General features: G+C 58.5%; 1 protein-coding gene and 1 long non-coding RNA gene across 6 annotated transcripts; one reads left to right on the forward strand and one right to left on the reverse strand.

The window, feature by feature from the left end:
• Window positions 1–415: 415 nt before the first annotated feature.
• LOC109448479 (disintegrin and metalloproteinase domain-containing protein 33) lies at window positions 416–13,977 on the reverse strand. 5 transcript variants are annotated; one of them, XM_019733850.2, is made up of 22 exons: window positions 13,824–13,977; window positions 11,433–11,512; window positions 9,001–9,077; window positions 7,191–7,269; window positions 6,916–6,992; window positions 6,641–6,830; window positions 6,337–6,402; window positions 6,187–6,258; window positions 5,828–5,994; window positions 5,658–5,742; window positions 5,430–5,572; window positions 4,731–4,908; window positions 4,531–4,620; window positions 4,085–4,280; window positions 3,824–3,932; window positions 3,532–3,730; window positions 3,366–3,443; window positions 3,177–3,285; window positions 2,952–3,099; window positions 1,505–1,596; window positions 1,265–1,338; window positions 416–957 (listed from the first exon to the last, which is right to left on the reverse strand). In XM_019733850.2, exons 1-21 carry the CDS (start codon window positions 13,921–13,923, stop codon window positions 1,301–1,303), a joined length of 2,373 nt encoding a protein of 790 aa, XP_019589409.2. In that variant the 5' UTR covers window positions 13,924–13,977; the 3' UTR covers window positions 416–957; window positions 1,265–1,300. The 5 variants fall into 5 exon arrangements, with proteins under 5 accessions (XP_019589409.2, XP_074173754.1, XP_074173753.1 ...); XM_074317653.1 differs by having other exon boundaries at window positions 5,416–5,742; XM_019733849.2 differs by lacking the exons at window positions 416–957; window positions 1,265–1,338; window positions 1,505–1,596 and adding an exon at window positions 2,181–2,382.
• On the forward strand, window positions 4,528–5,457 carry LOC141568182 (uncharacterized). Its single transcript, XR_012491226.1, has 3 exons — window positions 4,528–4,649; window positions 4,997–5,073; window positions 5,321–5,457. It is a non-coding gene; the product is annotated as an uncharacterized LOC141568182 (long non-coding RNA).
• Window positions 13,978–14,623: the final 646 nt, after the last annotated feature.

Consider the following 14,623-nt stretch of genomic DNA (forward strand, 5'->3'; position numbering starts at 1 on the left):
TGACCCAGACTGCCCTGATGACAGGAGGTCAGTGACTATGTGACCTTTGCTCCTTGGATTACTGGTGTAGAGGAGAGACTGTGACATGACGTGACCACTGCCTGACTGCTGCCAAATCCTCTGGACCAGAACAGAGATTGCTTCCCATAAATCCCCTCAAAGACTGTCTGATTGACCCCTCCTCTGTGCCCCAGGCATACTGGTTCCTGGAATACGCCCTTGTCTTACCCGTGTAAGGCGTTATCCCCTTACCTGAGCATGTCACACCCTGGCACCCCTATCCATCCTATGGAACCCTTTAGCACCTGCCACATGGCATGGAGGATAGCCACTTGGTCTTGCCACTGCCCAAGATATGCATCCTATGTAAGTTCCTTTAATAAAGTCTGATAATGATAGAGCTGTCAGCCTCTTTTTTGTTAGTTTGCTTTTTTAATTTTTATTGGGGAATATTGGGGAACAGTGTATTTTTCCAGGACCCATCAGCTCCAAGTCAAGTCGTTGTTTTCAATCTAGTTGTGGAGGGAGCAGCTCACTGGCCCATGTGAGAATCGAACCAGCAACCTTGGTGTTAGGAGCACTGCGCTCTGACCAACTGAGCCAACTGGCCACCCCACCAGCCTCTTTCAGTCAGGGGAAGTTTTACATAACAGAGTCTTACATAACAGATAGATTTTTGGCCTGGCCCGTGTACCCTACCAGGAGCCCCAGCCTTAAGGAACTGGGACACTATTGGGCAAATTCTGATGCTCTAGGGGTCCTAGAGTGAGTAGGGCGGAGGTAACTCTGGGAAGAAATTTTCAAGCTGCCTGAAGGTGCAGGAGGTCAGCTTACTCGCTGGCTCTGCCCCCGGGCTCCAAGTGCCTGGAGTGGCTGTCAGCAGCCACTTGTCTTCAAGTGTCCTCATCTCAGGATCCCCTTCTCATCAGAGACAGGGTCTTGGCTTCTGGACTTGACCTGTTGATAATAAAGTGGGGGAAGGATCATCCCCTGAGGTCTGGGAGCTCAGGCTGCAAGTCATGTGAGGGGGGAGGGACAGATGAGGACAAATGACTCAGGAAGAGCCATAATTTTTCCTTCCCCCACTCTGGAGGCTTCCAGCATCTGGCCTCCAGGACAATAGCTTCTCCATGTGGTCACACTTCATTTCCATAATAACCCAAACTCAGAAACCCCAGAGTAGGGGACAATGAGCTGAGAGGCAACAGAGGTGGGTGGATGAGCAATGGGAGGTGGAGGCTCCCACATCAGGGTCCCCACCTACCTTGGGGTGCAGGCAGGGCGACGGGGCACAGGCTTTTCAAGGTGGCTGTTGGGCGGTAGCAGAGATCTCAAGGTCTGGGAACAGTGAGTGGAGAACTAGTGCTGTGAACACAGTTGGCAGGAGTCCCTGGGGCAGGTAGGGCTCTGGGGACTCAAGGTGGCTGGATGCTAAGTGGTGAGGAGGGGGCCCAAAGGTCCATCCCTTTACTTCCCTCCCTATTTCCCCCTGAGCCTCACTCACCCAGGGGTCGGGGCTCTCCAATGGTCATCAGGCCCAACTCCATGGGGTGAACACTGCCCAGGGGGTGGTCCCTGCGTGGACCATCTTTGGGCCTGAACAGCGGGGTAAGAGGCCAGGAGGTTGGAACAGTGATACTGAGCAGGGCACCCCCCGAGCTGCTTCCCTACAGCCGGCAGCACGTGCCCAGCCCAAGTTTTGCGTTCTATGCTGCCTTCTGTGTTGACTGAGTCTCTACCCTTCTGCTCCACGTCACTCTCTCTAGCTCCCTTCCTGTTCCCTCATAAAAGGAGCCCTTGGGGTCCAGGCTCCAGGCCCTCCCAGGTCTGCAGGCACTTTCTCTAGCCCTGGCATTTCTCCCACATTCTGGCACCACCCCAGTATTCTGGCACCCTCCAGATGTTGGCATCACTCAGGTCCCCAAGAAGGGTGGACTTCTTCCTCAATGGCAGCTCTGCCTGCGCTCCTTGCCATTGGGTGGCCCTGCTGCCCTCAATGACTCTAAGCCATGCTTCGCTGCTCATGCCCCATCTCCCAGGGCCTCCACTTCCTTCCATGTCCCTGATGCCCTCAATACTCCCCCCTGGCAATGACATGCAGTCACCACCACCCCTTGAAGTCCCCCTCATGTTGATACACCAAGCTCTGACCACCTTGCACCTCTGCCCACCAACTGAAATCACTGTTCATTGTGTCAAGGCCTTCTCGGCTGGCACCTGGGACCTGGTTGATGCCCTACCCCTGTTGGGGTGCCGTCTGTCCCCATCTCCAGCCCAAACTCTCCCCTCTCCCTCAGCTTGCCTGGAGCACTCCCGAGGCCAGGCTGTGTCAGATGTGGCCACAAAGCGCTGCCTTGCCCAGCGCCCAGTGAAGAGGCAGCCCTAAGTGAATTGTGCTTGGTATTATGGGACCCTCCTCCCAGGTCATGGAGAACTGGGTTAGGGGCGAACCCTTGCACAAGGACAGCCAGCACCATAGCCCATTGGTGGTATGAAGTAAAATGATGTGCTGGGCCCAGCATTTGGGAACTCAAAGCGGGTAACGGCAGAGATTTAGGCAAAGGAAGTGTCAGTTGGCTGAAAGCTCATGCGAGAGGCTGGAGAGGTCTCTAAGGACAGAGTGGAGCAGAAACTGCATTATTAGTGGAAAACTGGGTAAAGTCGAGGGTGAAGCAGCCCCCTGGTGGGAGAAACAGGGGAATGGACAAAAGGAGCTAAACCACAGTAATGGGAAGGGGTAGAGGAACCTGCAGGGACCCACACCATTGGCTAGACTGGAGGCCACTGGTGCCTCCAGCTCAAGGCTTCTTTCCACTGCCTCTGCTGCCTCTCTGCACCTGGGGGTAAGGCCGAAGGACCCCGCCCAGCTGCCCCAGGCCCAACAGAGCTCTGAGAAGCAGGAGTCACAGGAATGGGTTCAGGTAACAGGGACCTGAGCCCTCAGAGCCTACCCACTGCACATGGGGTCCCTCCTTGAGCCGCAGAAGCACTGCTGGAGCCAGGATCCTGGCTGCCCATAGTAGCACCAAGCCAGGCCAGCCCCAGGGAGCAGGGGCAGCAGGAAGCTAAAGATCACTGCCAGCAGGAAGGCATCCTGGTCTGAGGAAGACATGGCGGGGCTGAGTCCTGAGCGGGCGCACCACGTGCCCCTCCCTACTTGGCCCCCATTGGCGCACTTTCAGACTGCACAGGGCCGCTGTCCGTGCTACCACCTAATCCTGGCTTGTCACAGGAGGGCGGCGCCCATCCCAGATCGCAGTGGCAGTTGTGGTTACTATTGCAAACCTGCAGAGGAAAAGAGAGAAGGAGGGTCCCATGAGATCAGGGACCTCAAGGTCACCTTCCCCACTTTTCGGGCCACTCACCCCATGGCCATGGCAGGCAGTCAGGCAATGTTCCAGCTCCCAGAAGGTAGTGTTCTGGCAGTGCCTGTCCTGGCACACCTATGGGCAGAGGTGTTCACTGGGCAGTGAGGGGGAGTGACACTTGGGGACTCAAGTGGCAGGGAGGGGTCCAGTGGGCAGGGCTCACCATTCTAGGTCCACACTGGGTGCCTGGCTCTACCAGACCCAAGTTAGGCAGGTAGAGCTGGGCACTGGGTAGCAGGAAAGCTCCCCTGCAGGTCACCTCCTTACTGCCTAGACGGAAGTTAGAATCCACCGGCATCGTGTGTGGTGCCAGTGGGTTCTGCTCCCCGCCCTGGCACTGCAGCTTCCCACACTGCACATCCCTAGGGACCAAGTGGAGGGTGGTCAAACAGGGTGAAGCATACCCCTTCCCCAATCCACTCCCCAGCTTCTGCTCTCTCTGCTCCCATCCCCACCTTTGAGCACAAGATACAAAGCCGCCCTTGTCGTCCTGGCCGCAGTTCCCACGGGCGTCTCCTACAGAGTTCAGTACCTGGAAACAGGCTTCTGGGGCTGGGCGGGAGCCTGGGGAAGCATGGGTGGGTCTGGAGGCAGCCCAGATGGGAATCACGCTCCTCCCCGGTCCCATCAGTTCCCCGCTCCCAGCTTCCCTAGAATAGAAAATTGCTCAGACCCAAGGATGGGGATGGGGTGCAAAGGCATGAGAGTCTTCTCACCAGGCCCCCAGAGCTGCTGGCACTGCTGCTCGAGCGTGGGACACGCGCCGTCCCGGCAGTAGCCGCGGCCGCTGGCGCAGGGCGAGCCATCCAACAGGTAAATGTCTGGAGGGCAGTAGGGAGAGGCGCCCGTGCAGAACTCAGGGAGGTCACAGTCGCCCGCAGCCCGGCGGCACGGCGCGCCCGCAGGCTTCAACTATGCATGTGACCCGGGTGGCGGGAGGGCGTCCGAGGCACAGAGACAAAAGACAGTGAGAGAGCCAAGCTGAGAGCGAGGCTCAGCAGCGGGAGAGCCCAGCGGGAGAGCCCAGCAGGAGAGCCAGGTGGACCAAGCACACAGTAGAGCCAGCACCCGCAGGGGACTGGAAGGCGCCAACCAGCCAAGACCAACAGGCCAGCTCCCAAGCGCCCCTCCACCCTCACCTCCGAGCCTCTCTGGCCCTCACCAGGCAGCGCGCGCAGCAGTCCCCGTGGGAACACTGGGCCCCCGCACGCAACGAGCAGTTATGCGCGAAGCAGCAGGGGTCCAAGCACTCCTGGAGCCGGAAAGGCGAGGAGGGACCAGGTGAGTGAGCAGCGCCGGGAACTTGGAGGAGGGTGTGGGCGGGGCCAGCCTTGGTCTACCGGAGCCGCGCGCGGACCTGACCTGGCTGGCGCCGCAGTCGCACTCCTCGCCCTCCTCCACGAAGCCGTTCCCGCAGCGTGTCCGGGGCACCAGGAGCCCGGAGTCCGGCGCGTTGGATAGGCACGCGCCTCCCCCCTTACGGTAGAAGGCGCGCAGCTGGCGGCGGCTGCAGGCACTGAACACTCGCGGAAACGGGTGCCTACGGACCCGGAAGGGCGTCGGACGTGAGGCGACCACCCCCCTCAACTAATCTCTGATACCCGCTCACTCCGACCCCCTTTGCTTAGCCACAAAGCTGCGGAATGAGCGGACACTGCCTGAGCGATGGGTGACTCGAATCCTTTAGAGGCAGAGCCCAGAGTGGGTAAGTAACCCGCGAAAACTCACACAGGGAGCCTGAGATGGGAAGGGTGTGACATTAGGAGGGGGCAGCCCAGGACTCAAATCTGATTACGAAACTAGCGCCTCTACTCCCGAGGATGGAATAACCTCTAGGCTGTTCCGAAAATAATCTTCATATTCTTGAGAATCCACTTTCCCTGCGTTTCCTCTATTTAAGCCTAAAAAACAATTGTCTGGGCAGGTACTATGATCATCTCCCTATTTTACAGAAGAGGAAACTGAGGGATAACCATTCGCCCAAAGGAATGCCGCCGAGGAAGGGACCCAGGTCTAGCAAAGCCTGCTCAGCAGCCCCTACCCCTACCGGGGCACCAGTACCCAGTGGCTGCTGCCATGACGCAGCCACCCTGCTCGTCCGCTGCTTCCACGCAGCAGCCATCGGGGTCGTGGCTGAGGCCGAGGCTGTGGCCTATCTCGTGCGCCATGGTCGCTGCAGCGCCAATGGGGAGCTCCGAGTGGTCCTGGGAGGACGCAGAGACGGTCATTGCAGGCTGTGGGAACCACTCCCCACGCGTCTCTTTCCGTTCCATCGCAGGGGGAGCTCACCATGCTCACGCCTCCAGAGCTCTCTGCACGGCACATACCCTCGATGGGCGCTAGGCCCACAGTGTTGCCGCGAAAGGTGCGGCCCCTGAGGGTGGAGCGCAGCGTGACCGGGTGGGGCCAGGAGTTGCCACCACCCGGCGGGGACCCGCTTGGGGATCGGGGGCACCCACGTGAGCAGCTGCGCGGAGTCGTGCGTCTGCCGCGCCCACAGCATTCGGTGCCACTGCAGGAAGGCCCAGAGAGTGGCGTTGGCGTCCGGTGTGACAGGGCTCTGGTCCTGCTTGGTCCACACTTCCAGGCCGGCCAGCGCTACCTGTATGTCCAGAGTCCTGAGAATCTGTGGTGAGGATGGGACAGGCCTGAAGAGGGGGACCATGTACACCACTGGGCCCCCCCCCCTCTGTGGGAGTGCCCCTCTGTTTTCCCCTCCTTCCCGCTCCTCATCTCCAAGCCTGTCACATCCCTTTAGGACCTGCCCACCCCTTGTCTGGGTCACCCCCATTAGGGCTTTCTTCCCACCACCCCCAACCTGGTCCACATAGTTGGTGATTTCCAGCAGACGCTGTTTGGTGTGGTTCAAGTTCTGGTGCTGGGTCAAGAACTGGAAAGGCACAATATGACAGAGTGAGAGGCTGAGCTGGCCGCATCCTGGCCACCAGCCCCCTGGGTCTCCTCTCACCAGGGTATGGTCAGCCACTATGTACAGCTCCAGGTACCTCCGGCTCCTGCGGACCTCCCGCCTCTCCTGGGGAGAGGCAACAGTGACCCTGAGTGGCAGGCCGCTAGGCTTGAGCCCTGGCCACTAACCCCAATCCCCGGAAAGCTCAAAGCTAACTTTAAATTTCTGCTAGAACCTTTCTCCAGCTTCCAAATAAAAATATAAGGACAGGAGCCCCTGAACCCATGCTGTGCATTGTTGTCTCTTCTGATTTGGAGGGCTGTGAATACTGCATTCCCACTCCCACCCTGTGTGTGCCCCTGACCCTGATCTGGGTGGCATGAGAAAAGCTGGCCATATCTCCTTTGTCTCCAGAGTCGCTGTGGCCACACGATCCTTTCCAGCTGAGCAGCTGCTCTGTCCGGAAGATCTTGTGAGTTGAGACATTCTCAGCGTCCTCAGCTGGCCAGGGATGCACATAATAACTGGCATTGCTATTCAGCGTGATTAGGCCCCTAAAGTGCAGAAAGGTGCAGAGGGGGGTGTGAGGGAACTCTTACCCCAGCCCCAGGCCCAGCCTCCTCCCCTAGAACTCCTCACCTCATCCCAAAGCAGGTGCTAAGGATGACCCAGGAGTCTGGGAAGCCTCTCACACGCCCATGGTAGTGACAATGATCCTGGAGAACAAGGGACACAGCCCCAAATCTCAGCCATGGCTGAAGTGGAAGGGGCAAGAGAGAGGGCAGGGTGGTGGGCTGGCTCCTGCCTCTCCTTAGGAGCAAGACGAGAATGACAGAGGCATGGTGGGGAGGTCCTTGGGGAGTACATCCCCCAACACCCTCACCCTGTCCTCGGAACCCATGGAAGTATCTCACCGTATGGTTGGGGACCAGCACCACGGGCTGCCCATCTGGGCTGTAGTGGGTTTCTCTGTATCCTGGAGCCAGCAGCCTGCTAGGAGGGGGTGTTGTAGGAATCACTGGATTCAGCCCTGCCTCCTGAGGGATGCCCTCCAGCTTTCCTCCCTGAATGCTAATTGAGCAGTTTTATGAGTGAGGAGCAGGGCTAGCACTTAAGAAGCACCCAAGTGTGTCTTAGGATAGGGACAGCTGTTGAGTTTGTAGCCTCCCTTAGGCTAGAGGGAGGAGAAAGATGAAGGGCAGGAAGCAGCCTTGGTGATGGCTCAGATATGGGAAGCGGAAGTGTGGGAAGAACCAGGGAGGAGCAGGAGTAGGGGAAGAATTTGTGGTTCCCAGGGGGCCTGCAGTAGGCACCGGGCTCCACAGGTCTAGGGCTGGGCAGGAGGGGAGACACTGCCAAGGAGGTGGGATTTGAGCCAAAGAAATATGGGAGTTTGAACTCGCTAGGTGGCCCTGCCTGCTTCCTACCCTTGCTGTGCATCTGGTCAACCCTCTTTCTAGTCCACCTCCTTGACTCAAAGTTCTTTCAAATCTTCTCCTCTGGCCCCAGACCCTACATATCTCCCCACCTGTTCTTCAGTGGTGCTCACTCCCTGCTTCCAGAAGAAACAGAATCCACACCTGCCTCAACCTGCTCCTGCCCTGCCTGTCAGAGCAGGGCTCCCTGTCCCCACCTTCTGCAGACCCCACTCCAGGAATGATTCCATCTTCAGGCTCCATCTCACCAGGGTCCTTCCCACCAAGATGGATCACCCATAAGTCAATCTCTCTTCTTTAAAGAAAATCCTTGACCCTGACCTCGCCTTGACCTCTTTACCTACAGACTGCCCCACAGACAGACCTGTGATGCCTGCGTCTCTACTCCCAGTCTTTCCTCCACCTCTTCCAGCTTTGCTACCCACTCCATGCACGCACAAAACCCTAGGAAGCAGGTGATATTTAATGTGTGGGGACACGAAACCCCAGAGAAACTGTGTGGTGAGGCATGGTGGAACTAGAGTTTATTCCCAGTCCATCTGACTCCATGAGGGAAAATAAAACATGTATAGAGCGCTTAGAGCAGCGCCTGCAATGAAATAAGCACTTGGTAACTGAATAGCTGTTGATAATATAGTCTGAATGGTTTTAAGACCGCACACTCTATCTTGGTTGCCCACCCCATCCCATCCAGCTCTGCCTGCTCGTTCACCAACTCAAAAATCTTTGTCTCTGAACCATCCAGGTCACTCAGCACTAACACGACCTTCTGTGATCTGGCCCCACTGGGACTACCCACATTCGTTTCCCACTGCTCCCTTCCCTGCAGATGGAGATCCTCTGGGCAGGCCAGACAAACTGCCATCCTGAATGTACATTGTCCTTTGCAGCCACTGATCCTTTGTTCCTGTCATTCCATCAGCCTGAAGTGCTTGCCCATCTTTGGAATCCATCTTGGATTCTCTTTTGACTCGGCATACTCTTCAAGCACCCACGAGTGATGCTCACTCATTTCCAGCAGGGCGCCCACAACATGCTCCTAGGGCCTGGACGAGGGACGTGCCCCACACCAGGGCTGACTCAGCCCCAACAGTCCACTTCGGCCTCAAGGGAGCCAGTCATGGGCTGGTGTAACTCTCCCTGCCACCTGCACCTCCTTGGGGCCCTCACCCCCTCCAGCCTCCCTCCTGGGTTTCTGTCAGTTCCTGCCCCCAGCACTGCCCACCCCCCATTCCCCAGAGAGAGGAGTAGTCCTGGCTCCCAGCCGCCTCCCCAGCCTGGTACTCACTGGTTCTTTTCCAGCTCCAGCAGGAGCTCCTGGCCTTCAGCCTCCAAGGCCACCAGCCCGGTGTCTAGCTTCAAGACCTAGGCAGGGAATGTAGAACTGAGATAGCAGGCAGGTGGGATATGGAGCCAGCTGGTGAGAGTTCCTGGGGGCAGGGGGCAGCAGGCTCCCTACTTGGCCTGGTGGGTATGGATGGGTGTGGGGGTGAGCATGCAGACAAAGATGTTCCCCGATTCAGGATGTTTGTTGTTCTGAAAACAGCCACTTGACATAGCCTGCGACAAGCACACCACTTCCTCCCTAGAGAGACAGGGGGTCCCAGAAAAGCGCCCTGCCTTGCCCAAGGTTAGTGGGCCCTTCCTCTGGCCCTGCCTCCTCTTTCATGCCCAGGCTTCCTCTAGGCAGGGAGGACAGTGGGGTCCTAAAGACAGCGCTGCGGGGAGGGGGGACAAACATCATGTAGCTTCCAGCCTCCTCACAACCTCGTGTTTCTGTATCTTGCTTCTCCCCACTCCCTGTAGAATTCAGACTTTATTCCTCCACCTCCAATTCTGACAAACTGCCCCCACCCTGAAATTTTCCTTGGCCTCTAGTAGGCCTGCCCCACACCTGTTTTACTGATCTCATGAAGTAAACACAGACCCCCATCCCAGGCCAAGAGAAAAACACTGGCTTTCTTGGCAAGATGTAAGGAGGGGGCCTGGGCCAGCCTGCCAGCCTCTCCTTCCCTACCCTCTGACTCTTCCATCCTGTGGGAAGACCCCATGTGCCTCCCTTGTCCACGCAGCCTGGCTGGGCCCCAGAATCAGAGCTGGTCCAGGAGCCTCCTGGAGAGCTGCTGTGTCTTCGGAATGCTGGCCCCCACACTCGCTGGCCCTTCCTTTTTATCCCACAATGCACTGGATTGGGCTGCAGGCCAAGAGGCTCACAGTCTTGGAGTGGGGCCCTTCCTCTGCAGGTGGGGAGCAGACAGCCCCCTGCCTTGGCCAAGGGCCCCCCAAGGCCCCAAGCATGAGCTCATATGGCCGGAATGCCACTGCTTTGTTGAGAAAATATTTGTACTGAGGAAAGGTGGCAGCCCAGATGAAAAGCCTCCTCCTGCCCCTCTCCCACCCCAGGATCCCCTCTCTCTGTCCCTCTGGTGCGGCCCCTGCTGTCCTCACTTCTTGCCCTCTTAGTGACCCTGCCCCTCACTGTGCATCCCATCCCTGACCTGAAATGTGAGTGTTTCCTTCCTCTGGGATAAGATAAGACTCCCTGCCTCAACTCTGTCTTCATCTTGGCAGGCTTCCTGGGGTCAGGGGCCCATAAGTGGGAAAAGCAAGGTCCCTCTGGGATTCCCCTCTTGGTCACAGCCCAGACCAGACCAGGAGGAAGGTCCACAGTCAGGGTGACCCCAGTACATGCCCAGCCTTTCCCTCTGCTGGTGACGTCCAGGAAAACGACGTCAAAGCTTGGGCCAGTGCCATGCTTGACCACTTCAATGTAGGCCCTGAGGGTCTGGGCGACCCACTGAGGGCTCTCGGTGGGGAGCTGTTGGGTCTGTGGGAGCCTACCAGCCTTCATGGCCGTGCTCTCCTGCCTTCCTCCTTGTTGGCTTAGACAATGGATTGTCCTTTCTTGCCTGAAAATTCAGGATGAAGAGGACTCTCTAGGTTTGGGGGACATTGGTCAATGGTTTGACATTGGTCAAAGTTTTTCGGACCCTAGTGGGTCTCAGACTTCTGGGCCAAATAGCTGAGTGACCTTGGGCAATTTCTCCCACCTCCTTGGGCTTTAGTTTGCCCCTCTGTGAAATGGGCATATTGAAGCTGCTTGCCTTCTGGTTTACAGCACCGCTGTGTGGCACATGCAGGTGGGGGCGTGATTATTCTGGAAGTGTGTGATGGGTGGGTGTTGGGAGGAGGCTAGGGCAGAGAATCCTAGAGCAGCAAAATGGGATGGGCTTGCATCTGGGGGCCACAAAGAGAGTGACCACTGCCCCTGGACAGAAGTGGATCCTGCATGAGACAATGAGGCTGAAGTTTCAGGCCCTTCAATGGCAGGGCCCTGGAGGGGACAACAATGTGTCCACAGGGTCATGTGTTCTGATAAACTTTGCAAAAGGAAGATACTTCGGTGTTTGCTTAATGAGGTCCCTGAAAAGTTTCAAGCTTCACAAACCCTGGCCCCACCTCTGCCTGATGGGATGGGGTGGCCCAGATAGTTCTGGAAAGGGAGAGAAAGGGGGGAGGAAGCCTGAAAATGACTTCCATGTGTGCAGGCTCATGCAATCTAGATGTCATCCTGCCCCTGCCTGCCAACCCTTTGGGGAGGAGCCTAAAGGACTGGGGGTAGGGGGAAATCTACGGACCCCAGCAAAACCACCACAATAAAATTTGGGGAGAGGCAAAGGGGCTGTGCCCCCACAGAGGAAGGGATGACACAGCACTGACCGGCTCCTCCAGGGTGATCACACGCCAGGGTGGTGCATCCAGGACCCAGTGAGGGGTGACTGGCTCTCCACGGGTGTTTCCTGGGGTGAGAACAGAGGGCAGGGTGAGGGGGACCTGAGGAACAGAGGGGAGTGGGGACAACAGAGGGATGGGGTTAGAGAATGTCGCAGGGAGGACCGTCCATCTTCAACACTCAAAGATTTAGCCTGGATGAGGGTGGGCACCCATGGGACATCCTTGGAACTGAGGAACACCCAAAGAGGTTGCAGGAGAGGGACAGAGGAGGCTGGGAAGGACAGTTCAGCTGGGGAAGCAGGAGCCCCACTGACCTTGGGGGAGGGCTTGGGGTCAAAGGTCACAAGGATGAGACCAAGGCCCCCCGGTGCAGAGAGGAAGGAGGGGGAGGTAGCCTCTGGTATTTTTAGACTAGGCAGCAGATGCCTTTAGTGTGAGAGATCTGTGAAGAGGATGCCTGTGTCTCCACCGCCCTCGGAGAAAAACAACAGTTAAATGTTTACTGAGAAGCCCACCATGTTCAGAGCTGTCCTTGGGGGTTTCATGCTAGAGGCAGGGCTTCCAGGGACCCTGGCCCAGAAGCCCCCTTCTCATGTCTTCAAGGGGGAGGTTCCGGGGGACAAAGCCTGAGTACTTCCAGACCGGGTGTGCTTCAGGGGGTGCCAGGAGGAATACGAGAGCCAAGCATTACTCAGAGATGGCTGGAATGCTCCCCTGGAATGCTCCCAGCACTGCCATGGGCCCCAGTAACTCTCAACTACACCGCCCTGTAGGAGCAGACCCCAGACAGCCCAGAGCCTGCAGGCAACCCTCCCACCCCTCTGGCACTCAATCCCTGGGGAAGCCCAGCTCCCAGAACTGACAGATCCCCAATCTGCACCCAGCCTTGGCCCCAGTCCTGCCCAAGTTGAGATGGCTGCCTTTGGAAGTGGCTCAGCAATTGCCAGTCCACTCCCAACTCCTTTCCCTCCTCCATGACCTCCCCCAAACCCCATCTTCAAAGACTTGGAATAGCAACAGCTCCAGGAGTCCCCTTCCCCCAAGAAGCCCTCCCTGATTGGATGTTATCATCAGGCAGTTGGGGAGGGGGTTGGGCATGGTCTTGGAATGGAGGCTAAGGAGCCAGTTTTGGGGAAGGGTCTGAGTGCTTCTGGGGAGAGGGGGAGGGAGCTGTGTCTCGGCCCGGAGAGGACTTAACTGGCTATAGAGAACCAGGTCTTGCTGGACCCAGGCCTCCCAGGGTAGAGGGGGAGGGTGTGCCTGTGTGTATATGTGGGCGTGGATTAGGGGTTCTCCTCATGGCCCTACGCACACACACTGGCCTCTGGCACCTTGATGAGGGAGAGGGAGGTAGAGATGGAGTTGTGGTGACTAGGCAGATGGGAGTGGAAACTGGGGAAGCCATTGTGGTGTTGGGGAGCATAGAGCTTCTCTCCACCCCTCCCAGGGGTTGAATCACCCTTCCCTGACCCCAGGATGAGGAGGAGGAAGCAGCAGAATGCCTGGGAACCATCTTCAAGGGTGTGAGAGCTGTCATTCCTACCCTTGGCAGCCCCAGAACAGAGCTGGACCCTGTCCTTGTTGGGTACCCCCTCCACAGTGCTCTGGAACCCACCGCCCCCAGGCTGCCCAGCCCAGCCTTCCAAGCCTCCTCCCTGGTCACCCTGCCTGTCTCCTCACCAGGGACAGGATAAAGAGTACTTGGCCAATCCTCCCACCCACTTGGAGAGGTTGCTGTTACCAGCCCCATCTCACAGAGGATTTGGAGAGGTTACACTGGGAAGATGCTGAGTTCAGTCCCCCCTCCCCCGCCCCCAGGGCACTGCTAAACACTTTCTGTTTGAAGATGTCCTTCTGTAGCTAACCAAACAAGGCAACAATATAAACAATATACACACTGCCCCAAGGTCTTGGAACGAGGGGGTGAGCATGGGTGATCCATGAGCATGGAGGCCACAGTTAGTCCCCTAGTCTGAAGGCACAGCAGGGACTCCAGAGGACCAGTGGGCTGGGGGCTTCCCGAAGGAGGAAAACCTGTTCAGCCGGAAGAGATGGAGGTGCTGGAACATTCTCACTGGCAAATGGGGCCTGGGGGTGGTTCCCGCGGAGAATCAGGGCAGAGGGGTTTGAGGGGTAGGGCAGCTGCTCACAGGGGAACGGTCCTTGCCACTCTGCTTCGTCGTGGGCACAGTGGAAGCTAGGTAGAGTACACAAGTCTGGACCCCCAGCCCAAGTACAGGTGACAGTCCCTGGATAGGTCCCAGGACACCCTTCCAAACCCTCCCTGTTCCTTCCCAGCCGCACATTCCCGAGGTTTCAAACCCTCCATCACCTGACAGTGACCTCCCCTGCCCCTAGGGGCGCGCTCCCACTCACCGAGAAACGCCTCGGCCCCCCACACCTGCCACGGTAGCCGCAGTAGCAGCAGCAGCGGCAAGGCCGGCGACCCTTGAGCTCTCGGAGACCCCCGGCCCATAGCTGTGAGCGTCTCGGCCGCTAAGCTGTGGCTCTGGCTCCCGGCTCCCGGCCGGCCCCGCCCTGGCTGGATCACCGCCGATCCACGCCCAGTGCAGCCTGCCCGCGCCCCACCCCCGGATTCTCCCGCGCCCCCTTCCCCGCGCGCACCCCTCCCGGCGCGACCCTGCACTCAGCGCAGCCCGCCCGCGCCATGACCTCTTCCAAGTCCGCTCCGACCCTGGCCTGCAGGACCGGAGCTCGTGCGCCCTTGGGGAGCGGGGACGACCCTCCTGGTCCGAGAGGCCGTCTAGCGGGGTAGGGCTGGGGCGGGCGGGATGGAGCCGGGAATCTGTGCGGCCCACTAGGGGGAACGACCCGCACCACCCCGCCCTATAGGTCTCAGAAGGCCCCCTACTCGTGAGCCTAGAGGGTGAAGATGGGGTACGACCCTCGGGAAGAGCCTTTGAGGGCCATGGGGGGCGGGCGGGGGACAGAGGCCACCTGTTGCTACTCGTAGGCCACCGGTTGCTCCTCGGGTTTGCCCAGGGAGTGCCCGCCCACCTCGGTGGTCTCCTGGGGTGGGCCTCTGTCCTCCCCTTGTCACCAGTCCCACCCAGAGGCGCCCTGGAGAGAACCCGGCGGAACTGCCCATAGGAGAAGGGAGGCCCGGGCAACTGCGACTGGCCAGCGCGGCTGCAGCCGAGAGCTCGTCTCGGCTG

Source organism: Rhinolophus sinicus, linkage group LG13 (assembly GCF_036562045.2).
Source record: "Rhinolophus sinicus isolate RSC01 linkage group LG13, ASM3656204v1, whole genome shotgun sequence".
NCBI lineage: Eukaryota > Metazoa > Chordata > Mammalia > Chiroptera > Rhinolophidae > Rhinolophus > Rhinolophus sinicus.

What these genes read in the sequence shown, in the direction of transcription:
- LOC109448479 (XM_074317651.1), bottom strand. Translation starts at nt 13,923, where the DNA reads ATGGGCCGGGGGTCTCCGAGAGCTCAAGGGTCGCCGGCCTTGCCGCTG. An exon ending in CTGGAGCTGGAAAAGAACCA is followed by an intron (nt 7,270 to 9,000) that starts GTGAGTACCAGG and finishes ACCCCCTCCTAG; the next exon opens with CAGGCTGCTGGCTCCAGGAT. An exon ending in CCAGCAGCTCTGGGGGCCTG is followed by an intron (nt 3,933 to 4,084) that starts GTGAGAAGACTC and finishes ATGCTTCCCCAG; the next exon opens with GCTCCCGCCCAGCCCCAGAA.